The 9,685-nt window shown below is 47.8% G+C and overlaps 1 protein-coding gene across 3 annotated transcripts; it reads left to right on the top strand.

Annotated features, from left to right (window-relative positions):
• The first annotated feature begins 484 nt into the window (after nucleotides 1-484).
• top1b (DNA topoisomerase Ib) lies at nucleotides 485-8,897 on the top strand. Of its 3 annotated transcripts, XM_029157106.3 has the most exons (21): nucleotides 485-645; nucleotides 963-987; nucleotides 2,517-2,613; nucleotides 3,022-3,142; nucleotides 3,215-3,267; nucleotides 3,351-3,455; nucleotides 3,547-3,637; nucleotides 3,731-3,810; nucleotides 3,890-4,005; nucleotides 4,095-4,216; nucleotides 4,305-4,427; nucleotides 4,501-4,688; nucleotides 4,801-4,945; nucleotides 5,375-5,518; nucleotides 5,608-5,793; nucleotides 5,939-6,007; nucleotides 6,091-6,205; nucleotides 6,360-6,487; nucleotides 6,562-6,656; nucleotides 6,853-7,002; nucleotides 7,852-8,897. In XM_029157106.3, exons 1-21 carry the CDS (start codon nucleotides 613-615, stop codon nucleotides 7,952-7,954), a joined length of 2,289 nt encoding a protein of 762 aa, XP_029012939.1. In that variant the 5' UTR covers nucleotides 485-612; the 3' UTR covers nucleotides 7,955-8,897. The 3 variants fall into 3 exon arrangements, with proteins under 3 accessions (XP_029012939.1, XP_055366039.1, XP_029012940.1); XM_055510064.1 differs by lacking the exons at nucleotides 485-645; nucleotides 963-987 and adding an exon at nucleotides 1,002-1,825; XM_029157107.3 differs by lacking the exons at nucleotides 485-645; nucleotides 963-987 and adding an exon at nucleotides 1,832-2,418.
• Nucleotides 8,898-9,685: the final 788 nt, after the last annotated feature.

Here is a 9,685-nt window from a genome sequence, read left to right as displayed (position 1 = left end):
TGCATTTTAAAATCTTAAAAGCTTTCCTGGAACTTACCCTGAACTGATGCTGCGTGCTGGCGGACCAGAGCAATCAGCTGGTTCCGTTTCCAACATCCTTCCATCCTTTTTTCCAAACAACCTCTTTAGCTGTCATTGTCATAAATGTTGAACTAAAGTAACCTTGCGTGATTATAACGTTGTTACTTAAGAGATTATGTAATAGGAAACTTTAAATAGCAGATTTATGTCCGAATTATATTTTATACACCTATTATATTTCTAATTATTATAAGTAATTTGCTTAGAGAACAGTCGTGTTACAGTTGATTATGTACACGCAGCTTTTTACGTGTGAATTGAAGATTGCAGGTCCACCCGAACCTTTCGTGTTCCGGGTCCGGTTGGGTCCTGTTGGCTCGTGTATTCTCTCTGAACCTGGTTTGATATTTTGATAGTGGTCCAGAGTGTTTTCAGTGCCGTTCGTGTGAGCATGCGCAGTGAGAACGCGTCGGGACTCCATTCCAGTCTGTCACTGAGGTTTCCCTGAACCACGCATCTCGAGCTCTCACATCCTGAACAGCTGTCTGCTGTGATAACTTCACCTGTTTTACAAACAAAAGCAACTTGACAATGAGCGGAGATCATGGACGTGGAGACTCTCAGGTACATCTTTGGCCACAAATCGTGTTTTTTTACATCAGTTCCTATGAATATCTTGGCAATAACAGACATAGTGTTATTATAATAATAATAACCGTCGATATTTACAATAACGCTTGCGAATCGTTACCTGCTATAAGTTATGTTGCACCCTTTGTCCTATCAGTCAAAACTTTCTTATGATGTGGAGGATTTATGTAATTGTAGCAGGATAAACCCACGTCCATGGTGCGTTTGTATGTCAAATGAAACTTGAATAACTGAGCTACCGGCATTTCCAAAATTGAAATATTAAAAACGTTTTTTCTCTAAATTCCCAGGTCAATTCTGGATCTAAAGGAAGTGGTAGGTCCTCTGATGCTGATGTTTTCCACACTGACTCTGATTTCCAGTAGTAATCGTGATATGTCTACTGTTAGTTTTTAAAGGACAGAAATGGCGTCCCAGAGACTAAGTCCCTTCTCCTCCACTCTCTTGCGGCTATTGTTCAAAAAGAGGGTCTCTAACGTGCACTTCCGAGCCTCGTTCGTTCAACCCGGGCGGCTTTTCCTGCAGGCGCTGGCGTCGTGCTTATTTTGCATGCTTCGCTGTGCTGATGTGTGCGTGCAATCGCCACGAATTTTGGAGCCGAAAGTGGCAGGATTGGGGCTGAGGACTTAGTCTCTGCGCCATTTTCTTTTTCTGTACGTAGCAGGCAGCGACGGGCGAGCCGACGGTCTGCCGCGATATGGAGGCGGGCGAGCGCCGGTGCCGCCGCCCGCGTCCGCACGCGTCCGGCCGCCAGCTGCGCCCTGCCTCCGTCCCCATCGGCGGACGTTGATCCGCCCGTCCGTCGGGCAAGGCTCGCGCGGCGGCGTGAAACTTTGGGTCGAGGACACGCAAAGTTGCGCTGCGCGAGGAAAAGCCGACGCGTTAACGGGCGGCTCGGCACCAATGACAGCCCCCGCGCTGTTTCGCTGCAAAGTTGAGCGCACTTGCTCTCATTTCGCCGCCTGAGCTGACGTGACGGGGCGTCAGTCAGGAAATGGTGCGTCTACCTGGGATTTACGTTCATGTTCCGACAATAGCGGCCAACTGCGTTATTAAACTGCCATGACAGCGGGGAGCCACGAGGTGACGATCAAGCCGAACCTGGTCCATCAGAGGAGGCTGTCAGGAAAAACAGGCTCATCACTGACTACTGGTATTAGATGTGATGGATACTGTGGGATTTGTTGTTATAGTCATATGTGGTAACACTAAGGAGCGTCATGGCAGCCACCAGCTAAAGGGATCAGTGTATTATGTGAAGGATAATAAAAGAAATCAACTTACTGGTGTTTTTAAATGACTTTTTTAATCCCACAGTGGGGAAATTCTTTGGATTATGGAATGGATTATCATCATTTTCCTGGAAGATGATGGTATAAGTCAAATATCAACAGGACTGTTGGTTGGCAGGAGCCAGGGCTCAGTCCAACCTGCATCTTGTGCTGTCTTTATTACAGTTCCTCTATTTTGTGCCGTGTCTGCTGTGGCGCCCGGGCTCATATCTGTCCTGCTGTGTCTGGTTTAGCAGAAGGCCTCTGACTGAAATGTTAGGTTTAGGCAGGATCCATAGCCAATCATCGGAAAAAATGGAACTGCAACTATGCCCAAAATGTAGAGAAGCTACAAAACAGCAAGAAATGCGGGAAATATTATTCTAGTGACTATGAGAGCAAAGACCTGACCTTACGACTGTGACCAGGGGTGCATTGTCTTACATATGATCCGTGTGGTCACAAGAAATGCAGGGTATGTTTTCCACTCAGGAAAAATTATTTCTATACATTTACTTCGGGGGAGATGTCTTTAATGCCGCTAATTGGTTCTTATTCTCCTTCAAATCACAGACACTCACAAACATAAAGACAAGCACAAAGACAAGGAACATCGACACAAAGACCACAAGAAAGACAAGGAGCGAGAGAAACTGAAGCACAGCAACAGGTAGGATTCTCTCGGCCTTTAAGAAAGCCACATCCAACACTTGGACCAGTCCTCAAAGCAGAATAGTATAATAATGCGGTTCAACGTATCTATATAAATCATGGAGTCACAGACTGTACTGCGTTTAATAGGAACCAGCCTAAATCAGCGAGCAAACATTAGGAGGAGTCCCAGAAATCCACTGGAGTGAATGCCATCTGGAGAGCGTTTGTAATTTGAACCACAGTAGAACATTTGCTATGATTTTATTTTGACTGGCTGACAAACGTAGGAGCTGGAAGACTCTCGCTTTGGCCACTTTTATTGGCAGCCGTCCACAGCAGTCATTTTACCTCGGCAACGGCTGCGCTCACGCTGCTGGTGGCCGCTCGCACTTGACCTTTGACCCCCGCGGCTTCTGTGTTGCAGCGAGTACAAGGAGCACTCGGAGAAGAAACACAAGGACAAAGAGAGGCTGAAGCACAGCAACAGCGGCTCAGACAAGCACAGGGAGAAACACAAAGAGAAGGAGAAGAGGAAGGAGGAGAAGGTCGGTCCGCTGCCGTCTGTCTTCCATCAAAGGCCACAGCCGCGTTTTCTAACTGTGTGCCCTTTCTCATAGATCAAATTAACCCACGACAAGCCGAAAAAAGAGAAAGAAAATGGATACGTCAGGTGATTAAAAAGGAATCTGCAGCCGTATGTTTGTCGGGTGCTGATTATTGCTTTACTAACATCTACTTCTTTGACACACTCAGAGACAGAAGTCCTCTCGTCATTAAGAGCGAGCTTGAGGACGACAACGGCTTCTATCCGTCTCCTCAACACAACAAGGCCTCCAAACGAGAGTACGACGACCAAGAGTGGGTATCATTAGAAAAAGCCTCCGCTTTGGCCGTCTGCAGCTTCCCAAAGCAGCATTCAGCGAGTTTATCTGTGGTTTTATGGTTGTAGGTTTGACTACAAGCTTAAAAAGGTGAAGGTGGAACACGACAAAAAGGCCCAAAAGAGAAAACACGAGTACGAAGAGGACGAGGAGGAGGAGGTGCATCTTTCTTCACATGCATTTGATGAATGCGTTGTCATATCGTGGCACTGGAGCGTCCGACGTTTGCCTTCGTTTTCTGCTCTGTTTCAGGACATTAAGCCCAAAAAGAAGACAAAAGATAAGAAGGAGGGGAAGAAATCCAAAAAAGACGAGGAGGAGAAGTGGAAATGGTATTTACCCCCGACGTCGCCGGTTCTCACATATAACGCGTCTCTCACGGGCCGTGCTGTGTTTGTTGGTGGTGATCAGGTGGGAGGAGGAGCGATACACCGATGGATCCAAATGGCGCTTTCTTGAACACAGGGGTCCAGTGTTTGCGCCTCCATACGAACCTTTGCCCGACAAAGTCCGATTTTACTATGACGGTGAGTTTGTCTGTGGCAAACGTATAGTAACATATTATTATTAAGTGTTCAAGTATCCAAGCGTAGAAAGTCCTCTTTATTTGATGCAGGAAAGCCCTTGAAGCTCAGTCCTGCAGCCGAAGAAGTCGCCACTTTTTTTTCCAAGATGCTGGACCACGAGTACACGACGAAGGACATCTTCAGGAAGAACTTTTTCAAAGACTGGAGGAAGGTGAGAAAAAGAGCCTGATGCTTCAAAGAGTGTTAGAACCGTGTTTGTAAACTGGACATCCCTCATGCTCCTTCGCTTCTTACTTTAGGAAATGACGTCAGAGGAGAAGTCAAAGATCACTGACCTGAACAAGTGCGACTTCAGTGACATGAACGAGTACTTCAAGGCCCAATCCGAAGCTCGGAAACAGATGACGAAAGAGGAGAAGCAGGTGGGTCCACGCGGGCGCGCAGGACTTTGCACTAACTCGCACCTTATTCTCGCGATTGTGTAACTCTGTGTAGAAAATCAAAGAGGAGAACGAGCGACTCATCCAGGAGTACGGCTTCTGCATCATGGACAACCACAAGGAGAGGATCGGGAACTTCCGCATCGAGCCGCCGGGACTCTTCAGGGGACGGGGCGACCATCCGAAGATGGGCATGCTGAAGCGCCGCATCCGACCCGAGGACATCATCATCAACTGTAGCAAGTAGGTTCAAAAGCCTTGAACCTCCTCCTCCACAGGCTCAGAGGGACCCAGGAGGCGAACCACCACCCAGAGAGATGCTCAGGCTGCACTTGACCTGTCTGCTTCTCCACAGAGACTCCAAACAGCCCAAACCTCCTCCAGGGACCAAATGGAAGGAAGTCCGCCACGACAACAAGGTGACCTGGCTGGCGTCCTGGACTGAGAACATCCAGGGCTCCATCAAGTACATCATGCTGAACCCAAGCTCCAGAATCAAGGTATGAGCAGGTGTGAGGAGAGGCCTCCAGCTCAGCGGCACCTCAACCCGGTTTGATGGGAGGCAACATGCTTGTGTGTGTGTGTGTGTGTGTGCTTGCGCGTGTGTGTGTGTGTGTGTGTGTGTGCGTGCGCGTGTGTGTGTGTGTGTGTGTGTGTGTGTGTGTGTGTGTGCGTGCGCGTGTGTGTGTGCGTGCGCGCGTGGGTGTGTGTGTGTGTGTGTGCGTGCGCGTGCGCGTGCGTGTGTGTGTGCGTGCGCGTGTGTGTGTGTGTGTGTGTGCGTGCGTGTGTGTGTGTGTGTGTGTGTGCGTGCGTGCGTGTGTGTGTGTGTGTGTGTGTGTGTGTGTGTGTGCGTGCGCGTGTGTGTGTGCGTGCGCGTGTGTGTGTGTGTGTGTGTGTGTGCGTGCGTGTGTGCGTGCGTGCGTGTGCAGGGGGAGAAGGACTGGCAGAAGTACGAGACGGCCCGGCGGCTGAAGAAGTGCGTGGATCGCATCCGCACACAGTACAGGGAGGACTGGAAGTCCAAGGAGATGCGGATCAGGCAGAGAGCTGTGGCTCTCTACTTCATCGACAAGGTGAACGAGATGCTACAAAAGAAGTGAGCTTCTGACAAGCCGTGACTTTATGCTATGCATTTCTAGTAGGTTTGGCTCTGTTCCCGTAGTTAGCGCTGAGGGCGGGGAACGAGAAGGAGGAGGGAGAGACGGCGGACACGGTGGGCTGCTGCTCGCTGCGGGTGGAGCACGTCAAGCTCTACCCCAAACTGGACGAGCAGGAGTACGTGGTGGAGTTCGACTTCCTGGGAAAAGACTCAATCCGCTACTACAACAAGATCCCAGTGGAGAAACGGGTGAGGAGGACGACATGTGGGCATTTAGTGACCGCGAACCTCCCCCGTGTGGAGGAACGGTGACAGTGCACGCACTGACAGACCACATTGAGGCCTTCAGGTCAATCATCACCCTCTAAATGAAGCCTCGCTCGTCTCTTGGCAGGTTTTTAAGAACCTTCAGCTGTTTTTGGAGAACAAACAGCCCGAGGACGACCTCTTCGACAGACTGAACGTAAGACTTTAACGCGTGAACGGGCCTGAGCTGGTGTGTCGGACCTTTGATCCCCCTGACTCTGCCTTCCCGTGTCCCGGCAGACTTCTATCCTCAACAAGCACCTACAGGAGCTGATGGACGGACTCACGGCCAAGGTGTTCCGCACCTACAACGCCTCCATCACGCTTCAGCAGCAGCTCAAGGAGCTCACCTGCTGTGAGTGACAGCGTCAAGTCAGTCCAATAGCAGAAGCCAGTGACGGCGGAGCCTGGCGCTGATCACATGAAACACAGAAGCTGCAGCCGTCCGTGTAGCGATCTGAGGTGTCAGTAACTACTAACCGGCTGTGTTGTTGTCGTTGTATCATCAGCTGACGACAGCATCCCAGCCAAGATCTTGTCTTACAACCGAGCCAACCGGGCGGTGGCCATCCTCTGCAACCACCAGAGAGCTCCCCCCAAAACGTTCGAGAAGTCGATGCAAAACCTGCAGACGAAGGTGGCGCGCAGCGTCGGACTCTCCTTCTGTTTGACCGAGTTGGTTCCTTAAAGTGACAAAGAGTGTTTTTGCAGATCGATGAGAAGCAGAGTCAGTTGTCGGCAGCGAGGAAGCAGCTGAAGGCGGCCAAGGCTGATCACAAGGCTTCCCATGATGACAGGAGCAAAAAGTGAGCACGTCTGAGCGCCGCCAACCACAACAGGAGGCGTGCGCTCGTATCCGTTATGAGCCACAGATGTGATGCGATGTCTGTAAAGCTACAGATGTTATCAGTGCAAAGCCCTCGACTCCCAGACGCTGTCACGCTTTTCTCTGCGGGCTTCAGTTTCAGCGCTTCTCCTCATTCCGCCTCTTGTGTCACCCAGAGCCGTGGAGGTGAAGCGTAAAGCGGTCCAGAGGATCGAGGAGCAGCTGATGAAGCTGCAGGTGCAGGCCACAGACAGGGAGGAGAACAAGCAGATCGCTCTGGGCACCTCCAAGCTCAACTACCTGGATCCACGCATCTCCGTTGCATGGTATTCATCTTCTCCACCTATTTGCTTCACTTACTTGCGTGAACCACCTCCTGTTCTGGGCCTTTTCGGGGTGGGTGGGCCACTGTGCTCAGGGTGCATTTCAACCTCAGGGACAGAAAGGCAGGAAATGCTCTTGCACTGTAGGAAAAGGAACAGCTCATGTTAAAAAAAAAGAGGAAAATAAGAGGAAGAAAAGCGCGTGAGTGTGAGGAACAATGGGTTTTGTTTCTAAAAGCCAGGGAGCGTCCCCCAAAAGCACTCCTTCCTCTGAGAGGGAGATGTGTGGCTCGATGGAGCCATGGCACACAGACAGGACTGGACCCGTAGCCCACAGCTATTTATGGAGAACCTCCTTCTCCAGCACAATGCTCAGTGTTCCCTGTTTGTGAGGCAGAAGTGACGGGTCGCTGCCTGTGAGGCGGTGCATGGGAACCTGGTTAACGTCGTAGCTGGATGTGCAACACATGTAACAATAGGAAGAATGTCTCTGTTCCATACCAGTGTTTGACAAACGATGACCTCACAACACAACGTTTGTGCATTTAGGTCGACCTGCGTCTGGCCTGTGCTGGTATGAGCCATGCTCTACTGAGTCACTGAGTCACTTACTGGGTCATTGTTACATCTTCTGCTGCCGTGGCAGAAAGTCAGTCAAAACAAAAGGTCTTCCTTCACCATTTACCATTAGCTTAGCTTCACTGACCCCCAGTGAGTGGGTTATAGAGTCAATTATGCTTATGTAAAAGCCAATCAATCCGTTTGATATTTTTGTCGACATCTGACTCAGTGTGGTCTCCTGCATGGGATTTCCTCACAGATTCACACGTCTCCCTGTTTCCTCCTGTGCAGGTGCAAGAAACTGAACGTTCCCATCGAGAAGATCTACAACAAAACCCAGAGAGAGAAGTTCGCCTGGGCCATCGACATGGCTGAAAAGGACTATGAGTTTTAGACCAAGTGTGTTCTGCCCCTTCTAGCCATGCCTTGGATTGTAAAGATGGTTAAAACTCAAACAGCTGTGGCCACAGGTTCATAATTATATATATGCTACATGATTTGGTTAGGAAAACAGGTCCTCAGCCATTAGACCCAGCTGCCGATGGGCGGCTCTTTAAAAATTAGCAGTAGTGGTGTATGTAGCTGCAGCTAGCTGCCCGTGATTAATGTCATCTTTTGTCAGATATGACTCTGCTGAAGCCATCAGATTTATTGAGAAATGCTATATTCTCATAGAATAATGAATTAAACGTTTGTATGGGAGACTGTGAGAAAAATCAGGAGAGAAATAATATGAAGAAATTCAAATTGTAGAATTCTAGTGTGAAAGATTGCTACAATAAAATGAGCCTGACAGACTGATGAAACCCGAGCACTCTACTCATATTGTCATTAGCACACAGAATGTCATCTCTTACTGTTTACTTTTCTGTTGCTGTTTTTGTTCAGGGATGTATATATTTTTGTTAATTTTCAGTGGCTTTGATTGAGTGTTTTTCTTAACGTGTGCTTTATGCATCAGCAACAAAATGCTCTCCATTGCTCATATGCAACTTGAGTGTCTGTTCCTGCAGTTTTATATTGAACCAGATGTAACATTCTTCTCAGATACTTGAAACAAGTGAAGTACAGAACAATGTGTTGTGTGTCGGCGCTTAAAGAGATTGTTCTTTAAGAGATATCTTCTAAGTGGGATGTGGATTTTGCCAAAAAGCATCATAGAGGTCTTTCATTGTAGTCTGCTGTTTTTTTTTTGTTGTATTGCTGTGGATATAAAATGTCGGAGTTTTAACACGTGTAATTACCGTTTCCTGCAATTTTATCATGTATCACCGTTGATTTGTCAAATGGTTATTGTTTTGAACTTTGTAGTTTTCAGAATAAAACATCAACCTTGTCATATTTGTATGTTGTACAACTCAAGGAGCAGCACATTTCTCTGATTGACAATAACAGTAGACGTAGAAACCTTTTTAGAAAAAGGTTTTTTATGAATATTTACTTATTTACTTATTTATTTAGATACTTAAACTTGCAGAGTCATAACCCGCAGAACTGAAAACTGCTCAAATGCAAAGTTACCTTTTTACTTTGCTGTGATAAAGGTTGCACCGACGAGCCTGCAAATGATGAAGCACAATATAAGCGGATGGTGTGCGCCGACAACAGACGCCCCTACTGACGAGAAAGTTTGGTTAAGCACACGGCAGACACAAAACATTTTACAGGAAGTAAGGTAATTGCCTTCAAAACATTATTGTTTGATAATACTGATCATTAGCAAGACTGGTTAAAACTATCATCCACCTCCTTCACGTGGATCACATTAAGGTTTAAGCCAGCAATAATCAAGAGCAGAGTCACTCATTCACACCTTTACAATCAAGAGATATTGGAACGGGCTGGATAGGTGTAGGTGTTTGGCAACAAGGAGAGGAAACCAGGGCCAGAAAAGGTGTCAGGTGCTGAGGCTGAGCACATCAGAATCATTATGCAGGATAACTTCAACTATACTAAAGATAACACTACAAAGAGAGGTCCATAGAACTCACACACACTTGCACAGAGCAAACAAAATATAATATATGCATGTAAAAAATAAGTAAAAGTGAAATTACATACATATTTACAGCACATTTAATAACACATTGTAAACTCATACACCACTGATTCCACAGGAGAATCT

This window comes from Betta splendens, chromosome 7 (assembly GCF_900634795.4).
Source record: "Betta splendens chromosome 7, fBetSpl5.4, whole genome shotgun sequence".
NCBI lineage: Eukaryota > Metazoa > Chordata > Actinopteri > Anabantiformes > Osphronemidae > Betta > Betta splendens.
The sequence above is the reverse complement of the archived record's forward strand: the minus strand, read 5'-3'. Positions and strand labels throughout refer to the sequence as shown.

Excerpts from the sequence above, each read along its gene's own strand:
- top1b (XM_055510064.1), top strand. The coding sequence starts at position 1,735 with ATGACAGCGGGGAGCCACGAGGTGACGATCAAGCCGAACCTGGTCCAT. Across the intron at positions 3,811-3,889 it reads GAGGAGGAGAAGTGGAAATG|GTGGGAGGAGGAGCGATACA; the intron begins GTATTTACCCCC and ends GGTGGTGATCAG. Across the intron at positions 4,428-4,500 it reads TGACGAAAGAGGAGAAGCAG|AAAATCAAAGAGGAGAACGA; the intron begins GTGGGTCCACGC and ends AACTCTGTGTAG.